General features: G+C 64.5%; 2 protein-coding genes across 8 annotated transcripts; one reads left to right on the forward strand and one right to left on the reverse strand.

Moving 5' to 3' along the window:
- Window positions 1-873: 873 nt before the first annotated feature.
- Window positions 874-7441, reverse strand: LOC135191728 (collagen alpha-2(VIII) chain-like). Of its 7 annotated transcripts, XM_064174263.1 has the most exons (22): window positions 7139-7441; window positions 6764-6906; window positions 6410-6478; window positions 6191-6253; window positions 6042-6107; window positions 5603-5818; window positions 5047-5412; window positions 4700-4819; window positions 4564-4617; window positions 4336-4362; window positions 4094-4195; window positions 3913-3957; window positions 3666-3746; window positions 3521-3562; window positions 3384-3411; window positions 2891-3177; window positions 2665-2727; window positions 2486-2554; window positions 2239-2304; window positions 1888-2082; window positions 1541-1653; window positions 874-1346 (listed from the first exon to the last, which is right to left on the reverse strand). In XM_064174263.1, the coding sequence occupies exons 1-22, from the start codon at window positions 7329-7331 to the stop codon at window positions 1136-1138; spliced, it is 2619 nt and encodes an 872-aa protein (XP_064030333.1). In that variant the 5' UTR covers window positions 7332-7441; the 3' UTR covers window positions 874-1135. The 7 variants fall into 7 exon arrangements, with proteins under 7 accessions (XP_064030333.1, XP_064030335.1, XP_064030334.1 ...); XM_064174265.1 differs by lacking the exon at window positions 6191-6253; XM_064174264.1 differs by lacking the exon at window positions 3913-3957.
- A 3710-nt stretch (window positions 7442-11151) lies between these two features.
- IGFBP4 (insulin like growth factor binding protein 4) lies at window positions 11152-19500 on the forward strand. Its single transcript, XM_064174398.1, has 4 exons — window positions 11152-11304; window positions 16939-17093; window positions 17224-17358; window positions 18057-19500. Exons 1-4 carry the CDS (start codon window positions 11235-11237, stop codon window positions 18183-18185), a joined length of 489 nt encoding a protein of 162 aa, XP_064030468.1. The 5' UTR covers window positions 11152-11234; the 3' UTR covers window positions 18186-19500.
- The last annotated feature ends 295 nt before the right edge of the window (window positions 19501-19795 follow it).

Genomic DNA, 19795 nt, shown 5'->3' on the forward strand with positions numbered 1-19795 from the left:
CCCGCCGGCCCCCGGCGCGCCGCCAATGGCAGCGGGAGGGCGGGGACAAGCCCGCCCCCCTCCCCTCCCTCCCGCCACTCAACAAGGCGGCTGCTCGCATTCAAACCAGCCACTCAGAAGGGGCGGTTGCGGGACGGGCAGCGAAATTGGCCAATAGGAAAACGAGGAAGGAGGGAACCCAACGCCTGCCCGGGGGGTGTTTGTGTGCCTGGCGATGCGGGGCAGTGCCCGGGGCAGTGCCCGGGGTGCACTGGGTGGGTTTAGGGGGCACCGAGAATACCCTGGGCACATTCCAGTGGCACGCTGGCGACACTGAGGCATAGCTCTGCCTCTTCAACAGGTGCCAGCCCCAGAACCACCAACTGAGACCCAAAGCTCTGCTGCCGCCCGAGCCCCTGCGCTCTGCCCGAACCCCTCTGCAGTGCCCAAAGCCCTGCCCATGCCCCGGCGCTGCCCGCATGCCTTCGCTATCCCACTGCCCGCGGAGAAGGGCGATGGTTTCCAGCCTCCAGCTGCTGCCTGCACGCCAGGAGAGGCAAATTCTGCTTCCTGCATTCTGGAAGGGGCAGACTCCGCTGCCTGCCACCCGAGAGCAGCGAAGCCCTGCCCGATCTCCAAACCCTGCCGCCCGAGCTCTGGCAGAGGCTGCTCTGCTGTCCTGTGGCCTGGCACCGTTGCCATAGCCCTGTCCCCATGGTGCCCACTCCACACCCAGCCCCACCGTTAGCACTGAGCCCAACGGGACCGAAGCCCACTGAGGCTCCAGCCTCTTTTGCATTCCCCAGGCTGGCTGCAGCGTGTTGCCCCCCGTGCCCCTTGCTGCCTGGGCAGGGGCACCCATAACTGAGCCTTGAGGCTCAACCAAGGAATCAGTTTTGTTGTGTCTCTGTTTCTTGGGCAGTGACATTTACTTGGATGAAAGCACAGGGAGGCAGCTGTGCACAGCCTGGCATCGCCCTGCTGCCCCATGGCATGGGCATCAGCAGCGATGGCACAGTCAGGGACAAGCACAGCACAAGCTGCCTGCAGGGTTGGCATCCTCTTGATGTTCTTTCACAGTTCCCACGCTGCCGTTCTTGCCTTCATGCTTCTCCACAGGACTGGGGGATGCTGCTGGGGGGCACTGGTGCCAGGGTCACCACATGTGCCAGTAGGGAAATGCCACCTCCACGCAGAGCACTGCCAGAGCCTCGGAGCAGTTGTGCCGGTGCCCAGCCAGCAGCCTGCCCTCACCCAGGGGGGTGGCCAGGCCCTCCCCGGGGCCGGAGCTGCGCCAGCCCTGGCAATCCCGCCTGCGGGCATGGCTGCCCCGAGGGGTGGATCCGTGCCATGCCAGCCGTTGTGGCCTGCAGATGGGGATAGGAGTGAGAGGGGCTGAAGGACACCGTTCAGGCCACCTCCAGTTCTTTGCACCAGCTCCTTCATCTGTGCAAGTGCCAGGGACAGGGGAGGACCCACTGCAGACCCCCACCCTGGTTCCTGGCATGGGTGCATTTGTTCAGAGATGCCCTGCCAGTGCCCACCCCGTGGCCAGACTCACCAGAGGGGATCTGTCAGGACGTTGCGCCCGTTGAAGGAGTAGATGGGGCCCCGCGGAGGGGCACTGGCTGAGCCCTCGAAGAGGGAGCTCCAGGACTTGGCCAGCAGCTGGCCCTGTGGGGCAAGCACCGGTGCTGAGCTGGAGGCTGGGGAGGTGCCCCGGTGCCCCTGTGCCCCCCACCGGTGAGCAGCGACATCCTGCCAGCTCCCGGAACTCAAGCGTGGAGCGCAGTTGGGGTGCAGCAGCCCTGGCACGGGACTGGGCAAGGATCCTCCTGCCAAAGCTCACCGGGGGCCACGGGGCTTTGCCACCGGCAGCCCCCCCCGGGGGGCAGGGGGGGTACCTGCCTTCAGGTTGACGATGGGGAGGGCTCTGTCTGTCCTCTTGACGATGGAGGCCAGGTCCTGGGTGGGGGCCGAGAGGAATGCCCGGAAAGTGCCATAGAGCTGAGCCTCCTGGGACTGCCGGTGGCACTGCAGGTCGGCACCGCGGATCCCGCTCGTGTCGCCGGTGAGGGGCACGTTGAGGGCGGCCAGGCGGAGCTGCGGAGGGGAGGCAGGGCAGCAGCGAGGCGTGGGCATGGGCAGGTGTTGAGGTCTCTGCCTCCTCCTTCCCAGGAGGGTGTGAGCCTCCGGCAGTGCCAAACGGGCACGGAAAGGTTCCCTGGGCACCTCTCCCCCGGGCTGGGCATTACTTACCGATGGGATCCGCGGGGCAACGGTGGTTGGCAGGAGCTGGGGCAGCCTTTGTCCTTCCTTCTGCACCTGGAATAATGTGGCCCAGGTCAGCCGTGGATACCCATCCCTGTGCCATGAGTGCTACTGGTGCAGCACCCACCCCATCCCAGCCCCAGAGTCTGTGCCTGCCAGGCTGGTGCTGCCCTGCCACCATCCCCTCTCCACAGCATGTCCCTCCTGGCATGGCCAAAGCCACAGCAAAGCTCACCAGTGAGTCTGCCAGGGCCAGCCCAGGCTGTGCCATGTCAGGAACTCTCGTCTGTGCCCTCTTTGCCTCCTGGATGGAAAGCAGAAGACAGTCCTGTGGAGTCTGTGCCCCTCCACAGGCAAAGGTTTCTGTCTCCTTACTGGGACATGAATGGACCCACTGGGTGCCCAGACCCTCACCTGGTACTGTGGGGTGGAGGCTGCGGGGTCGTCACCAGCCAGGAGCGACTCTGAGTCCTCCACCTGCACAAGGCAAGGAGCAGAGGATAGGTTAGGGGCACACTGGCACCTTTCCAGGGCTCTGCTGCTCCAGGGCTACATCCAGCCCTGTGCTGGCTGCCAGGGCTGAAGGCTGGCCCCCTGCTCTGTGCCAGGCACCCCAAGGGGCATGCTTGGTGCCCGGTACCAGTAGGCGGCTCCAGCCGGTGGGGGTCCGGAGGAAGGCGCTGCCCCCGTCCTGCACGTAGACCAGGCTGCCCTCGGGCATGGCACTGCCCAGCTTCAGCATCTCCTTCTTGGACCTGAAGACCCACGTCTGGCGCTGGGGGGGGTGAAGAGGTTCGCGGCCTGGCAGTGGGGCACGAGGGGGCCGGGCAGCTTGGGGGGCTTGCCCCTGACCACAGCCAGGATGCCCCCGGGGATCAGCATCGGGGGCTGGCAGCTCTGTCCGAGGGGCATCAGCGTCTGGAGAGCCTGGAGAGGGTGGGCGGGTCACAAGGTGCCCTGAATGCAGGGGCTTGGTGCTCCCGCGGGAGCCAGCCCCACAGGGACGTGGTGGTGGCAGTGCCGGGGGACCCGTGCAGGGTGGCACAGCCTCGGTGCCCACGAACAGATGTGAGGCATGGCAGGAGGTGCTCCTGAAGAAGCTGGAGCTCAGAACCCCTGGGATGTGCCCTTACCTGTGGCCCAGCCTGTGCTGCTGCCTGCCTGTGAAGGCAAGAGGGGGGCCCTTACTGCCATGGGGCACAGAGCCCCCCTTCCTGGCACACAGGGAGGGGACAGGGTCCCTCCTGGGGGCAGTGAGGCCATGGCTTACCGGCTGCTTGCAGGGTGGCTGGGCACGGACAGGGTAAACCCTCTGGAAGCAAAGACAGGGGGGTTGTGGGGAGCCCCTGGTGCCATGCATGCACACGAGGGTGTGCCCTGGCACAGGCACGTGCACAGCCCCTGATGGGTCTTACATTGAGGTAGAGGAGTCCTGGCGCTCCAGGGGGGCCGGGGGGGCCGGGGGGGCCAGGCTGCCCAGGGGGACCTCGAGGACCCTGCAGTAGAGCAGTGTGGAGATTGGAGTGGGCTGCTTGGACGCTGCCTTTTGGGGGGGCAGTTGTAGGACACCCCAGCACTGTCCTCTACCCTCCCACTCCCCTCCCGGGGCTGAACCCCCCCAGGGTGGGGCAGAGCTGGAGGGCAGCCTGGTGCCCTGCTCACGTGGGGGATGATGGCTCCGTAGATGTCTGCATCCTCTTTGCTGCCCTGCAGACGGAGAAGGTCGAGGCTGATCTTCATCCTCCTGCTCCTCATCCATCCCTCCATCTTTCATCCCTCCATCTTCCCCCTCTCCGTCCTCCCTCCCACATGCCAGCTGGGGCCCCAGCCTCTGAGGACTCACCATTTGGTACCCACTGATGGGCACCCAGGAGCTGGACTGGCTGCCAGTGCTGGGGAAGGCACCGTGGCCTGGCTTGCACTCATGGTCCCCATAGCAGCACCGCTGGGGGAGGAAGGGTTAGAGCCTGGGGAGGGGCAGGGGGCATGGAGTGTGCCCAGCTGTGCTCAAGGGCTCACACTTGGGGTGCAGGAATGGGACCCTCTCAGTCAGCTGCCCCCATGCCAGTGCCCATAGCTACAAACCTGCTCTCCAGGGTCACCCTTTTCTCCCTGGAAGGAAAGCAAAGAGATCCTGTTAGTGCCATTGGGGTCCCTGGGCACTCCTGTCCCCCTGGCACAGCACTGTGCATTGGCCCACAGGTAACAGCTGCCATAGGGCTGTTTGGTTTTGGGGAGCAGCCATGGGTGATGCTGTGCCAGTGTCCTTGCTGCCAACACCCATTGCCCACAATGCCCACTCCCCTGGCTCACCTTGGGCCCCGGTGGCCCAGCTGATCCGCGGTGCCCTGCGTGGTGTGAGTCACACTAGAAGGAGAGGATGTGCTGGGGTGAGCATGGGGATGCCCCTCAGCCCTGAGCACCCCCAGCTCTGAGACCCCCTACTCACCCTGTAGTCCCCTGGTGGTCCTGGTGGCCCCATGGGACCAGGCATGCCTGGGGACCCTGTCTCTCCTGTCCTGCCAGGGCTCCCTGGCATGCCTGGCAGTCCACGTTCACCCTTCTCGCCCTGCCAGACCACACATGAGGGTGGTGAGCTTGGGGGCTCAGCCCTCCCTGACCCCCAGGCCCCACAGCAGCAGGGCTGGGGCAGCCTGGAGCCCTGCGATGGGCTCAGTGCTGGGGGTTGCTGCCCACCTGGGCAGAGAGAGGGAACAGTGACCTTGCCACACCCCTACCCTGCTGGCTCTGCCCTGGCTCCAGGGCCAAGCAGGGGCTGGGCTGGCACCCCCTTACCTTCAGTCCGGGATACCCTGGCTCCCCTCTCAGCCCTGGTTTGCCAGGGAGCGATGCAGGTCCTGTGGCACCAGGAGGTCCTTCATGCCCGGGCAGCCCGGGGGCACCTTGTGGCCCTGGGAGCCCTGGTGGCCCTGGGGGTCCGTCTGGCCCAGCTGAGCCTGGAGGTCCCTGAGGTCCTTCGGTCCCAGGGAAGCCAGGTGGTCCCAGAGCCCCGGGTGGCCCAGGGGGTCCTGGCTGCCCGTCCCGCCCAGGGACCCCCGGGGGGCCATCGTGGCCTGGGTATCCTGGGGGTCCAGGCAGGCCAGGAGCTCCGGGGGGGCCTGGGGTTCTTGCAGGGCTGGATGCTCCCAGCTGCTTCCCGAGCTGGAGGGAGAGAGGAAAGAGGAGCAGAGGCAGTGAATTCCTGTCCCATCTCCTGGTCCCCCCTACCCTGAGCTGCCCCCTCCCATGGCCACATGCCCCAAGTCCTCCCCATGCCAGACCCTGCAGCCAGCACTGGCATCACCCAGCTGCCCTGGCATTACCTGCCTGTGCCCTGCATGCCAGCACTTACCTCATTGTCTGACCCCTTGGGCAGTGCAGAGAGTGTGGGTGGGCTTCTGGCTCCCCAGGTTCCTGGGAGTCCTGGGGGCCCTGGTGGTCCTGGGGGCCCTGGAGGGCCCCGGGGTCCCTGGTGCCCTGGCTGCCCCGGGCTGCCAGCCTTGCCTCTGTCCCCGGAGGATCCAGGCTGGCCTCTCTCTCCCGGGAGCCCTCGGTCACCTTTCTCTCCCTGCAAGGCAAAGACAGAGCCTGGCTCCTGGCACTTCCCTAGTGGTGCCCACTGTGGGGACACCCTGCCCCTTGCCAGGGGACTCCTGAGTCACTCCCAGCTCTGATCCTGAGCAGAAAAGCTTTTGCTTGGCCAAAAGAACTGCAACATTTCTTTCACTGAGACCCTGTGGCACTTGGTGCCCCCGGGGGTCCCTGTGCCCCTGAGCCTCTGCCTGCCTCACCTTTGGGCCAGGGGGGCCAGGAGGGCCTGGCTGTGCAGGGCAGACGCAGCTGGAGCTGTTGTGCACCTGGAGAAGGAGACAGGGATGAGCTGTGGGATGGGAGCCCTGGCTGCAGGGTCTGACACCGCTGCCCTGCACCCACTTGGCACCTGGAGAGCAGGGTCCATCTCCGGGGGTGGGGGCACCCTTCGGGGCAGCTCCTTCGCTGTTGTCTGCGCAGAGGAGAGGAAGGTCTGAGCATGAGGCCACTCAGCTCCATCCCCATCTCACCCACCCTGCCAGCCCCCATGCCCCAGAGCCCCTCAGGTGGGTGCCCATCTCAGGCTGCCCCTTGCAGCCCCCCCCGGGGAACAGGACCCCTCCACCACCTTGATCCGCAGGAACTCCTCTTCCTCAGCACTGCCCTCGAAGATCTCCGGGGGGGCCGCGGGTTGGTGCTGCTGGGGTGGACAGGAGAGCTCAGTGCAGGGTCCCAAGGGCATGTGGGACCCTCCTGCAGCCATAGCTGCCCACAGCCTGGGGTGGATGCCAAGCCCCAGAGTCACTTCGTGTCGAGGGGACACTGAGAGCTGCTGTGGCACCTTTCCACAGCTGAGCCGCGGCTCGGGGCCAGAGCAGGGCACAGATAAGGGGGAGGAGGTGATGAGGGACCCTGTAGCAGCTGGGGAGTTTAGGGAGGGCTGGGACGGGGCAGGGAGGGGATGCTGCCCAGGGAATGGCACCTGGCCTCGTGTGCGCGGTGGGGCATGGCCCGGACCCTTCCCTGCCCCCTTGCCGAGGGGCTCCCGGCGCCTGGGGGCTGCTGCCAGGGGAGGTTTGCTCAGTGGCACCTTCCGCATGGGCTCCTCGCCATGAGCATCTCCGTCTGCAGGAGCAAAGAGGTGATGGGGCAGGAGGTGCCAGGGCTGGAGGGGTCTGGGGTGGCACAGTACTGCCAGTCCTAGCACTCTCCATGTCTGCAGTGGTGCCACCAAGCAGCCCCACACCGCAGCACCCCTGGAGTCACCCTCCAGCCTTATCCTGGAGGTGCCCCCTCCATGCTGGGGTGCAGGAGCTGGGGGTGCCAGGGAAGCTGTGCCCCATCCCATCATGCCTACCTTCATCTCTGTCCAGTCCGTTTGCCGTGGGGGACATGGGGGCCGTGGGGGCCGTGGGGCTGGTGCCCGGATCTGGTGTGGCATCTTCCAAGCCCAGGTTAAACCACTGGGCAGTGGTGGCGGGCAGGAGCCCGGACAGCACCAAGAGGAGGCAGAGAGTGCAGAGAAGGTGCTGGGGGCTGCTGGACCCCATGCCACTGCCTCGGTGCCAGGCTGCCCAGGATGGGGGTGCTTGTCTCACCCCACTCACCCGCGCTCTGCTCCTGTGGCTCTGGTCCGGCTCCCGCTGTTATCACCGCGGCCCCCGCAGCGCCCGACACGCCCCTCGGGCCGCATCCGGCGGGGGCTGAGCACCCACAAAGCCAAATCGCCCTCTGCCCTGCTGACGAGGGGCAAGGAAGGCAGCCGGGAACCACCGGGAGGGGAGCCAGGGCCAGGAGGAGCTGCTGGGACAGAGACGTGGGAGGGCAGGGGAGAGATGCTGCCTGGAAATGGGGAGTGAAGGCAGGGGGGAGGGCAGCAGAGGAAGGAGCTGCCTGCGAGCAAGGGTCGTAGGCTGCGGTGACAGCAGCCAGGTGCTCTGTGGGGGTCTGCCCTGCCACCAGTGCTTGGTGCCAGGAGGGGACAGAGCCTGCGGATGGAGCAGTGAGCACCTGGCGATGTGGGTGCCATACCTGTGCCCTGTGCAGTCATCGTGTGCCACAGTGGGTGCAAACCACCCTGCCTCTCCCCAGCTCCCTCAGGGACACCTTTGGCTGGGGGGTTCCAGCCACCTCTAACCCTCAGCCTCGGTTCTGTCCCTGCCCTGTGTGACCTCAAGCTTCTCTTCAGGGCCCTCCCTATCATCCTCAGGAACCCTAAAGAGCCATCAAGGTTTGGAAGGACAAGCTGAGGGCCCACAGAGCCCCGGGCTGGGGGCACAGGACTGCCCTGCCACAGGCAGGGGAGCTGGGCTACACTGGGCACTGAGCTCTGTGCACCAAGCGTTGAAGCCCATGCCAGGGGATGGAGCCTGCCCGGCTGTGATTTGGGCAGGGGCAGCGCAGCTGTGGGGTGCACCAGCCCAGGCCCTCCCCATCGCGCAGGATGGTGCTGGGACAGGGCTGTGGGGCTGTGTCTCCTGCACATCTTGCCAGCCGTTGGCACTGCCCTCTGCCTCTGCCCGCAGACACAACAGTCTCCCCGGTGGGGGCTCAGTGCTGCCAAGGCCTGATAAGGAGCTGCAGCCCAAGCAGGGCTGGGCACCTATTTGGGTTTGGTCCCCCCTTGGACACTGTGCCAAGGCTGGCGCCTCTGCTCCAAGTCATGGCCACTGTGCAGCAGTGCCAGGCAAGGCAGGGGCTCCTGAGCAATGCTGGGTGCTGGTGCCTTGCAGGGCCCTGTACCAGCTGGGAGAGGAGAAGGGGAGCTGCAAACCACAGGGGATATGGAGTCTGCCTGTCTGTGTCCTGCCTGCACACTTGGCGCTGCCCAGCTCACTGGCACAGGAGACAGAAGATGTTCCTGGGAGCCCCCGTGGCCAGTGCCACCAGTGCTGGCACTCGAGCTTCAAAATGCCAGTTAAGCACTGGATACACTCCCCCATGAACCATAGAATCATAGAACCAACAAGGTTGGAAGATCGCTTCAAGCTCATCCAGCCCAACTTGGCACCCAGCCCTAAGCCAACCAACCACACCATGGCACTCAGTGCCCCAGCCAGGCTTGGCTTCAGCACCTCCAGCCATGGGCACTCCACCACCTCCCTGGGCAGCCCATTCCAGTGCCAATCACTCTCTCTGCCAACAACTTCCTCCTCACATCCAGCCTGAGCCTGCCCTGCCACAGCTTCAGCCTGGGTCCCCTTCTTCTGGCCCTGGGGGCCTGGCAGCAGAGCCCAACCCCACCTGGCTACAGCCTCCCTGCAGGCAGCTGCAGACAGCAATGAGCTCTGCCCTGAGCCTCCTCTTCTGCAGGCTGCACCCCCCCAGCTCCCTCAGCCTCTCCTCATAGGGTTCGTGTTTCAGGCCCCTCCCCAGCCTTGCTGCCCTGCTCCAAACACCTTCCAGCACCTCAACATCTCTCTGCAATGGAGGAGCCCAGAACTGGACACAGCACTCGAGGTGTGGCCTGAGCAGTAATAATGATGATGATGAGTTTGGGTTTCTCAGCCCAGGTCCTGCATTGCAGTCTGGCCCTGCTCTTCTCCTCCCATCCACCATACTGAGCTCCACATCAAGACCCCACAGCCAGACCCAGTGTCCCAGTGTCCAAGTGTCCCAAGGTGCCACTGTTTAATGAGTGTTAATTGTCATCTGTGGGGTGCAGAGCACAGGCACAGACCCTGTGGTTTAGGGCTGATCCCTGCATGTTGTGCTCACCCCACAGAGCTGTGTGGGATCAGTCTGATCCCTGTGTCCCATGGGATGAAGGTCACCTTCCTGAGGAGCTGCAGCATCCCCAGTGGGTGCTGGTGGTGGGAGTGGCTGTGGTCAGCACCGAGGTGCTTGTGATCACCTCAGATGGGGATGGTGGAGGTCAGCTCAGTGGTGGGCATGGCTGTGGCCTTTTCATCAGCCTTGGCATAGCACAGGGTGGTGGTTTTGCTGGGGCTGCCCAGGACCAGTCTGGTGACACGATCAGCATTCAGTAGTGCCAGGGCATGTGGGACAAAGTTCCTTGTCCCGTGGCATGAGATCGTTAAGTCTCTGCCTTACCCCTGGCTGCAGCCTGTCCTGTCCTTGAGTAGCTGAAGGGAGGAGTCTTTGTGCCCTTGACACCCCCTGCAGCGAGCCAGGTGTGTGTGGCACAGCCTGTCAGGGCACTGTGGCATCTCACGCATGGAAGGGGTAGAGAGCCTGTGCTGGTGCCAGGGCTCACCCCAGCCCTGGCACCCCTCTCACGCATCCGGGCAGGTCGCAGCCGGCTGGCCCCAGCCTGGCGCTGGCTGAGATGCCCCTGGGGGTAGCTCTCGAATCAGCAGGCCCCCAGGGCATGCTCGGGACCATGTCGCCCACCGGGCACAGAGCCTAGTCCTTGCTTTCTCGCCAGCTTGCCACCTCCCGCCGTGCTGCCCGGTAGCCCTTGCCCGGGCGCTGCGGGGACTGGCGGAGCCGGTGTCCCGGGAGAGGATGCTCGGGCTGCCCGCCCGCCTCCCGGCTTTCCCGAGTAGCCGCTAGATGCCGGCACCTTTCAGCTTATCCCGGGGCAGTGTGGGGCCGGGGAGGGGAAGAGTGGAGTCAGCGGCAGCGGGGCCAGGGTGGGGGGACTCAGGGTACCAGGGGGTGCCCTGGAGCGTCTCTGGCAGCTGGGGCTGAGCTGCCAGGGGAGCTGCTGCCGGCAGCGCTTTTGCTCCTGCCGGGGACCCCGAAGCCCCGAGCCCACCTCGGGGCTGCCCAGCGCTGCGGGTCTTGGCCGCAACCCCGCCGTGCATCCCCGAGTGCTGTGTCCTCGCTCCCAGTCCGTCCCAGTTGCTCTCAGAACCGAGATGAGTGTCGGTGCGGCTGCCGGTCTGCAGGGCAGGGGGCTCGGGAGCACGCAGGGTCGGGGGTCTCTGCGCTGCCCGGCACCGGAGCTGCCCCGCCGGTGGTCCGGGTGCTGAATCCTCCCTCCCCGGTGTTGAAGCCGCCGTCGGCGGGGAGCGTCTCTCCCCTGTGGCTTCCCGGTGGCGACGGGGGCGGCCCCGCCGGTGGCCCCGGTGCCGGCGGCGGGAGGTGTGGCCAGGGGCCGCATAAAGCCGCCGCTGCCGCCGCCCCGCGCCCGCCGCCAGCCCAGCGCCGCCGGCAGCGGGCCCGGAGCGGGGGCCGGGGAAACGGGGGCCGCCGCCATGCGCGGGGGCACCGGTGGGGCTGTGCCGCTGCTGCTGCTGTTGCTGGCGGCGGCGGCGGGGCCGGGAGGCGGGGAAGAGGCGATTCAGTGCCCGCCGTGCTCGGAGGAGCGGTTGGCTCGCTGCAAAGCGCCGCAGGGCTGCGCGGAGCTGGTGCGGGAACCGGGCTGCGGCTGCTGCGCGACCTGCGCCCTCGGCCGGGGCACCGCCTGCGGGGTCTACACCGCCCGCTGCGGGGCCGGGCTGCGCTGCTACCCACCCCGCGGCGTGCCGCGGCCCCTCCACACTCTCATGCACGGCCAGGGCGTCTGCACCGACCTGGCCGACGTCGAGGCCATCCAGGAGAGCCTCCACCCTCCAGGTAAGGCCGGCCCCGGGACGCTGGGTGGGTGCCCGTGGGGCTCAACCCCCGCCAGGTTGGTGGCATTGCTCCCCTGTTGGCACAAACCTGCCCTCCACTTGCTTGGCGAGAGGGAGGGATATGGGAAGGGGAGCGGGATGGAGGTTCAACAGGGATCCGGTGGCAGGATGGGATGGAGTGGGACAGCCAGGGATGGGCATGCATGGAGTGTGGCCTGAGTGAGAGTGGTGCTGAGCTGCATGAGCTCCCACAGATGAGTATCAACGGGTCACACTTGTGCCATCCTTACCCACTGTGGGCACAGCCAGTGGCATGGCACATGCTGGAGTGTTGTCACTCACCCTGGCTGCAGAGTGCCCCTGAATTGGCAGAGTAGCCCAGGGTCCTTGGGGACAGGTCTCAGCTGCTGGGGAAGCTCCTGGTGACCCCTGTGCTGCCCCTTCCCTGGGATGCTCCTGGCTGTGGCTGGGAGGAAATGGGAAAGAGGCATTTGGGCACCTGTGTCACTCACAGGCAGGCTGAGCTGGGCTCTGCTTTGGGTGCTGCCAAGAGCTGTGTCCTGCCTGCAGCTGGACAGGGCAGCAGGGTGCAGGCTGGCAGCAGGCAGCACCAGGCCAGAGAAATCAGGCTCTACCTACATGTATCTGCCCCGAGACCCTCTTGTAGGTGTTGAGTGTGGTCCCAGTGCCACCCCCTTGGTAGTCTGACAGGGGGCCAGGAACTGAGCTGGTGGTGGCAGCCCAGCCCCAGAGCAGTGCAGGTCTCACTGTGATTTGACAGTGGGAGTGGAGCTGCTCACAAAGGTTAAGTGTGGAGACCTGGCCCGTGGGGCTGGATGCTGTGCTCCCCCTTCCCTATCCTGCAGGATGTGATGGGGACCATATCCCTTGGAGCTGGGAGCAGCCTGCCACCATGGGACAGTCCATGAGCTGCCCTGGCCCTGTGTCCACACACAGAGTCACCTTGGGGCAGAAGGGGCATGAGGAGTGTCTATATCTGTCCTCTTCAGAGCTGGATCCCAGCTCCATTCCCTGCTCCATGGCTGATCCACGGCAGCTCTGCTGATGTCCCCGTGGTGAGTGGGACCCTTTGAGGATGGGTCCCTCTGACTGCCCCTCTTCACGGGCAGGAGTTGGCTGGGAGTGCTCAGCGTGGGCTCCGCCTCGGAGCCCCCTGCCCTGCCTGTCTCTCCTTATCCCACATCCTGCAGGAGCTGTCTGGGCTGCCTGGCCCGGGGCTGTGTCAGGCTGCCAAGGCCTGTTGGTTTTGGCTGTGCCCTCTAACACAGCATTTTTTCCCAGAGCCTTTAGGAAACAGACTTGCAGCTTTTTCCCTTCCTTCCCGCCGTGTTTTGGCCTTGCTGGGGATAGGTGGGTGGCCCTGGGAGTTGGGCTTGCCTGCTGGGCACTGTGCCCACCTGCAGCACCACAGGTGGCAGGACAGGGGAGCAGGCAGCCATGAGCCCATTCACCTGGGACAGCCCAGCAGGACATGGGCACCCACTGCTTAGGGCAGCCCTGGTGGGATGGCCAAGACACAGGTCCCCATCCTGCTCTGACAGCCTGGAGCCAGTGGGAGCATGGAGCTGGGTTCCATCTCTGCCAGCACAGCCATGCCTGGCATGGCCACTGAATCTGTTGTGTCCCCTGCATAAGGGGGTTAGATGCCTATTTAGGGGCAGGGGTGTATGGAACAGACATCCTTGGGGCTCAGTGGGTGCCTAGTGAGTGGGTGGGTGGCAGGGAACATGCAACTCCTACAGTGAACACTTTGTCTAGGGGCTTGATCTGGGGGGCTCCTTCTGGGGGGCTCCACATTCCAGGGAAAAGGCTGGGATCAGCAGGGGCTGGGCTGAGGCTGATCTTTCCTGGGCTTGGGCACTGCATCCTTGCCCCATCGCCAGGGCAAACCTCTCTGTTCACTGCCTGGACCCTCTAGGAAGTGAGGCAGTGGGTGGCACTCTCCTGACCCAAGACTCTCTCCCGTGGCTGTGAGTCTGGGCACCTTGTGCAAGACCCTGCCTCACAGTGCCAGCACTGCCAGCTCTGGACTGGCTCCTGGAGCATCCCAGTGCTCAGCTGGAGCCCTGCAACAGGAGCTTCCAGCTGCAGCTTTTCGGAACAGCCTGCGAGTGCCTGGGGGAGGTGGCGGCCGGGAAGAGGTGAGGACATTTCCCCCCAGCACACACGATGAGTGATTTAATGCTGGGTAATTAATTATGTCTGGGAACAAGTGACCGCCTGGGAATTGCGTTCATCCCTCCTGCTCGCTGGGACAGGAACGGATCCGGTTACATCGCTGTGCAGCAGCTGGCAGGGACTGCGCTGTCCCAGTCCCAGCTGCGCAGGCAAGGACAGGCTGGGTTCAGCCTCTGGTGGCAGCCACCCCCCGTGCATCCTTCGCCGCCCGTTTTTTGCCCAGGCAGGGGGCCAGGCAAGGCTGTTACCCGGTCCCATCTGTCCCTTGGGATGGGGTCTGGCCTTTGCCCACACTTGGGTTTCTCTGGGGTGGGTTCTGCTCCCAGCAAGGCTCTGGTCCCTACGGGAAAGAGTCTGCATCTGTATCCTGACTCACATCAGATGCCAAACTGGAGGTGCAGATGCACTTGGCCACGTTTGGGCACAGCAGGGCTCAGCAGTGTGCCCTTCAAGATAGGATGGACCAGGTTTTGCCAGCCAGTGCCCCAGCCACCCCCGTGCCCTGGCTCCCTCTGCTCTGCTGGGGCCAGCACTTGGCAGGATGAGCCCAGACTTCCCTGTGCTGATGCCTGCCAAATCAAGAGCCCAGGCAGCCTAGAGATCCTGTGCTGTGCCTTGGCACTGCCAGGGCCACCCACTGGTGACACCAGGGGTGTCAGATGGGGAAGCAGACGGTGCTGAGACCCACTGTGACTTGTGTGCTGAGTCAGCCACAGACACGTGGGTGTGTCCTCTCTGCCCCACGGGGCATGTGTGGTCTCATTGGTCACTGTGGAGTGGGGCTGGAGCTGGGGTGGCCCTGACACCTGTCCCTCTCTCACGGAGACACACAGAGCCCAGGGGCTTTGCCTGCTGCCCCTGGGCTCTCCTGCCATGGGAGCTGCGCGGTGGAGCCGGAGCCCTGCGGTGCTCAGCCTGTGACCATCCTCATTTGCTGCTGCTGTTAATTGAAGGCGATGCTGAATGAGTTGTTTGTGTCTCCTGTCCACAGGCTGGGCAGAAATCCTCCTCCTGCCAGGACGAGGTGACCAGTCTGCACTGCCAGTGAGGGCAGCACCCATTCCCATCCCCTTGGCACCTGCTTCCATCCCCAACCCAGCAGAGAAGCTTTTCCCAGCCCTCGATTAAGCAGGGACCCCTCATTCTGCTCTGCCTGTCCTCCTCTGCTGCTCGGGCACCTTTGCTGGCACAGCCTCTGCCATGCCCAGTAGCACCAGGGCGCTGGTGGCTGGTGCATAGGTGCCCAAGGTTCCCACACAGAGCAGAACAGGGGTAAGAGATGCAGGAGGACTCGAGGGCACCCCACTGGCATCAGTGCTGCTGGGCTGGCATCCAGATGGTGCTTCCCAAGGGGCTGGGGCAGAGTGGGCTGCACTGGCAGGGAGGCGGGGGTGGGGGGGTTGCAGGCTCCACAGAAGTTGCCTTGTCCACGGCTTTGTGCACAGTGTGAGGAGCTTCCTTCTCCAGCTGGTGCCGGAGGATTGCTAGGGGAGGCCAGGGGCCCCCCGAGCTGCTGCGTCTCACTTGGAGGGTGGGAAAATCACCGCAAGGACTGCAGCGATCCCTGCTGCGGGGAGGGATCCTGGTGCTGGCATGTCCTGGGTCCCAGAGCCCTGTCCCCAGAACTGGGTGCTGGCAGGAGCCCTCTCGCTGCCCGGAGGCACCGGCGTTTCATATGACCTTCTGGGAATGTCAGCGGCATCTGGTTTTGTTTAAGCCGGGATTGGACTCTCTGAAGGCGGCTGGCGGGGGGAGGAGGGGTCCTGGGCTGTGCCGGGGCAGAGCGGGCAGCGGCTGGTGCCTCCTGGTCCTGCCTTTGCGTGGCACCGGAGCAGCTCATGAAGGTGCCAAGACTTCGGCATGGTGGTCTCCACCGATGTCAAATCTCCCTCCTAGATCTTCCTTGCGTGCAGGGGGGGGGGAAGGCAGGGGAGGGAAGGAGCCCTCCAAATCCTTGCCTGGGCTCTGCTGCCAGCGCCCTCGTTGCGCCACGGCCCCCTGGTTAGTGCCGCCGGGGCTGGCATGGCTCTGCGCGGGGTCCTGGATGGAGCCTTTGGGTTCGTGTTTCAAATTTCAAGGGCATGAGCCATTTCCTGGAAAAAAAACCTGACGGATTAAGCAAAAAGCAAATAAAGCGAACCAAGGAGAGGCTTTGATCGGGGCTCCGCCGTGAACTTTAACCAGGCTGCTGGGACCTGCTCCAGGAGCCCTTTGCGTGAGGTGCCGGTGGGAGACCGCGGCCGGGATTCCGTGGGGATGCTGCGGGCAGGAGATCCTGGATCTGACCCCACTTCCTGCCCGCTGCCTGCCTGTTGCCTGCCCATTGCCTGCCTGTGGGAAAGGCTGGGGCTAGGCATCACCCCGGCAGCCTCCACTCCTGGTGCTGTGAGCTCCTGGGTGCTTCCATCCATACTGCATCATGACCAACCCCAGCCCCGCCTGGGAAGGTTTTTTTCCCAGCGCAATCCTAGCTCCGGGATGAGCTCAGGCAGGGAGCTCTTGGCTGCTCTCCTCCTACAGCCCAGGCGGGTTGGGAGTCAAAGTGCTCCCCGGGCTGTGCCTGACGTGGCTTCAAGCACAGACAGGACCCACAACCCAGGTTGTCCCCCCTCCACAGAGCTGGAATGGGCCCCAAACTGCAGGGACTGGCAGCTTTTTAAGTCCTAAAGCCGCGCCGAGAGCTCGGGTCTCATGACACTGCGTCCAGCTGCCAACATCTGGGATCGCAGTTTGGCCGCGCTCCTGGCGCAGCGAGGGTGCCAAGCGCCTCCTTTTCAGATTGGCCCCGCGGGAGATTAACTTCTCTTATTCCAGGAATTTCTTCTTTCATGTCTTTGCGAGGGCCGTGCCCCACGGCAGAGCACGGCTCCACTCCTGGCTGCGGTGCCCGGTGCCGCCCCGGGCTTGGCGGGTGCTCAGCACCGCCCCGGTGCCCCTGTTCCCACTGCAGCTCTTCAGAAGCAGCTTTCGGGGGTGGGGGGTGGGGGGGGTGGGCACTGGAGTCTGCCTGGGTGTGCATCCCAGGGTCAGCTTCCAGCCGAGTGGGTCCAGTCCTGTGGCTGAGCACCTGGTGCCTGGTGGCATGTAGCTGGCGAGAAGCACAGCCGGACCCTTGTGCCACGCAGCACCCTGGTGCCATCTGCCCACTGCTCTGGCAGCGTGTTTGCAGCGCTGCACAAACAGACACACGGCAACGAGCCCGCGAGGCGTGGCTGGCAGGAGCCTTCTCCAGTGCTGCAGGAAGAGCCCAGCCCAGCCTGCTGGCAGGAGGGGGCCCGGGGGTGACCCATGTGGGAACTAAGGAGAGTGATGTGGGGTCTGGCAGCACCAGCTGCGTGTTGTTCTTGGGGCTTCAAGTAGCTCTGCAGGTGCCAGGACATCATAGGGCACTGCCATCCCCGTGGCACTGAGTCCCCCCGCATCTGTGTCCTTGCAGAGAAGGAGGAGATCGACCACCCCAACAACAGCTTCAGCCCCTGCAGCATCCACGACCGCAAGTGCCTGCAGAAGCAGCAGGCGAAGAGAGTCAACAACGGCAACAAGATGCGCAGCAGCGGCAGCCCCCAGCACCGCGAGGAGACGCGGCCCATCGTGAGCACCGCGGGGCACCGCGGCGGGCACCGGGCTGGGGAGGGCAGGATGGGTGCTTCCGGGATGTGCCGCAGGGCCGGCGGGGCCCCAGAGGACCCTGCTGCCAGCTCAACTCCCTCCTTCCCCACAGGCACAGGGGTCGTGCCAGAGCGAGCTGCACCGGGCACTGGAGAGATTGGCAGCCTCGCAGACCCGCACCCACGAGGATCTCTACGTCATCCCCATCCCCAACTGCGACCGCAACGGCAACTTCCACCCCAAGCAGGTAGGACAGGTCCTGACCCACCGCGGGGGCTTGGGGAACCTGCTCAAACTGGGCATTTTGCAGAATCAGGTCATAGATTCATAGAACCAGGCAGGGTTGGAAGGGAGCACAAGGAGCAGGCAGTGCCAACCCCCTGCCATGCCCAGGGACACCCTACCCTAGAGCAGGCTGCACACAGCCTCAGCCAGCCTGGCCCTAAACAGCTCCAGCCATGGGGCCTCAACCCCCTCCCTGGGCAACCCATTCCAGCCTCTCACCACTCTCCTGCTCAACAACTTCTTCCTCACCTCCAGCCTCACTCTCCCCACCTCCAGCTTTGCTCCATCCCCCCACTCCTGCCACTCCCTCACAGCCTCAAAAGTCCCTCCCCAGTTTTTTTTAGGCCCCCTTCAGATCCTGGCAGACCACAAGAAGGTCACCTGGGAGCCTCCTCTGCTCCAGCCTGCACAGCCCCAACTCCTTCAGTCTGTGCTCACAGCAGAGCTGCTGCAGCCCTTCTCTGGATGTTGCCAGATGCATGGTGCCAACCTGGGACCTGTGGCTCCTGGGGTTGGTGGGAATACTCCTTAGGATGTTGTGAGGCAAAAGCCCTGGGGTGGGATCAGGGTGGCAAAGGCCCCAGGAGAGCTCACGATCGCCCTGCCCGGGCAGCCTGCGGGGGCCAGCCTGGGTGTCCCTCACCGAACCTGTGCCCTCAGTGTCACCCGGCGCTGGACGGGCAGCGGGGCAAGTGCTGGTGCGTGGACCGCAAGACGGGCGTGAAGCTGCCAGGCTTCCTGGAGCTGAAGGGGGACTTGGACTGTCACCAGCTGGCAGACAGCATGTGAGTGTCACCGCGGTGCCCCGCGCCGTGCCCACGACACCCACGGGCACTGCATAGGCAAGGAGGAGAGGAGGGGACATGACTGTCGAGCAGCTCTCCGGTGCCGCAGGACCCTGGCATGATCCTGGTGTCGCCGCTGTGATCTGCCCCATGGCACGGGGCGTGGCACCACCATCTGCGCTGTGACCACTAACTGCCACTGATGAGGTGCCCCTGGCACAACCCAGCGGCATCTCCACCCTGCACGGACACTTTCTTGGACAGATGCTGCCCTGGGGCTGGTGCCAGGCTGTCCAGGTGCGGTGAGGGAACAGCACCTACGATGCCACTGCTTGCGTGCCCTGTGATGCCCCCCCACATTCTGCCCTGGACCGTCCATGCTGTGGCATAGATGGAGGACCCAGAGCCTGGCAACTGTGGCAGAGGCGTGGCTGCTGCCTCAGCCCAGCCTGCCCAGCAGGCAGCCATGGACATGCCACGCTGGCACCCCTGCCCACAGCGCATTGCCGTCCACACCACAGCTCAGTGTGTGACAGCAGGAGAAGTGCCTCATCCTGCCCTCCCTGGCTGCCCTGGCAATGACTCGGGGGGGGGGCACAGAGAGACCCATCCCCACCACCTGCCTGGGGCCCTCCCGGCAACCACCTCACCCAAAGCGTGGGTGCTGCACAGAGCAATAAGAGCCCTTCCCCCTGCCCGCTGCAGCTCCCAGCCCCTCAGCCCAGCTGCTGCCTGCCTGCCCCAAGGCCCAGCCCCATCCTGCTGCCCATGCAGGGACAGAGCTGCTGGGTGCAGCATTGCCTCCCCCCCTATCCCTAGCCCATCCCCAGGATGAGGGAGGTTGGCACTCCCAGGGCACTGAGGGTGCAAGGAGAGGGCTGGGAGGTGAGGGGTGCCCAGGAATCTCTTCCCAGCAGGAAGAGGCTTCTTTTATTGCCTTTCCTTTTTTTTGCTTTCCCAAAGATGTGTAATGTTTTTCAAAGGCATTGGTGGGAATCTCAGAAGCACCTCCGGGGCTGAGATCTTCCAGCCCCACCCAAGTGGGCACTGCCAGCGATGGCTGCTGTTTGCCCTGCTTCCAACTTGGCCAACGTGCCCAAACCAGGATGAATTTCTGGAACATCTCAGTGATGGGATCTGTGGATTTTGCCAGCCCCAAGTTCTCAGCTGAGGAATTGTCTCTGGGTTTGCAGCTGTTGCTTTTTTTTTTTTGCCCCCCCTTGGTTCTTTGGTATTTTGAAGCTGGGCTGGAAAATGCTCACCTAATGATGTCCTTTTGGGTGAGAAGTGCCCATGCTGGCTGCCATGGCAAGTGTGCCAAAGGTTGGGGGGGGACACACGACTTTTGCTGGGCCTCCTCTCAACCCACACCATGGCTGCAGTGGGAGGTTTTGGTTTTCCTTGTGGATTTGCCTCATCCACGCTGGCAGGTTCCAAGATCCCTGATGGGAATGATATGTTTCAGTTTTAGTGAAACACTCTCTGCCCCTCTGCCCCCTGGCAGCTCCCTGGCACAGGTGGGGATGTCTCCTGTGTGTCCCTGTGAAGGTGTGGGTGAGGACAGGGATTGGCAAGTGCCGTTGGCAGGGCTGGCCAGCCGGTGAGGACAGAGTG

The sequence above is a fragment of the Pogoniulus pusillus genome, chromosome 40, assembly GCF_015220805.1.
Source record: "Pogoniulus pusillus isolate bPogPus1 chromosome 40, bPogPus1.pri, whole genome shotgun sequence".
Taxonomy (NCBI): Eukaryota; Metazoa; Chordata; class Aves; order Piciformes; family Lybiidae; genus Pogoniulus; species Pogoniulus pusillus.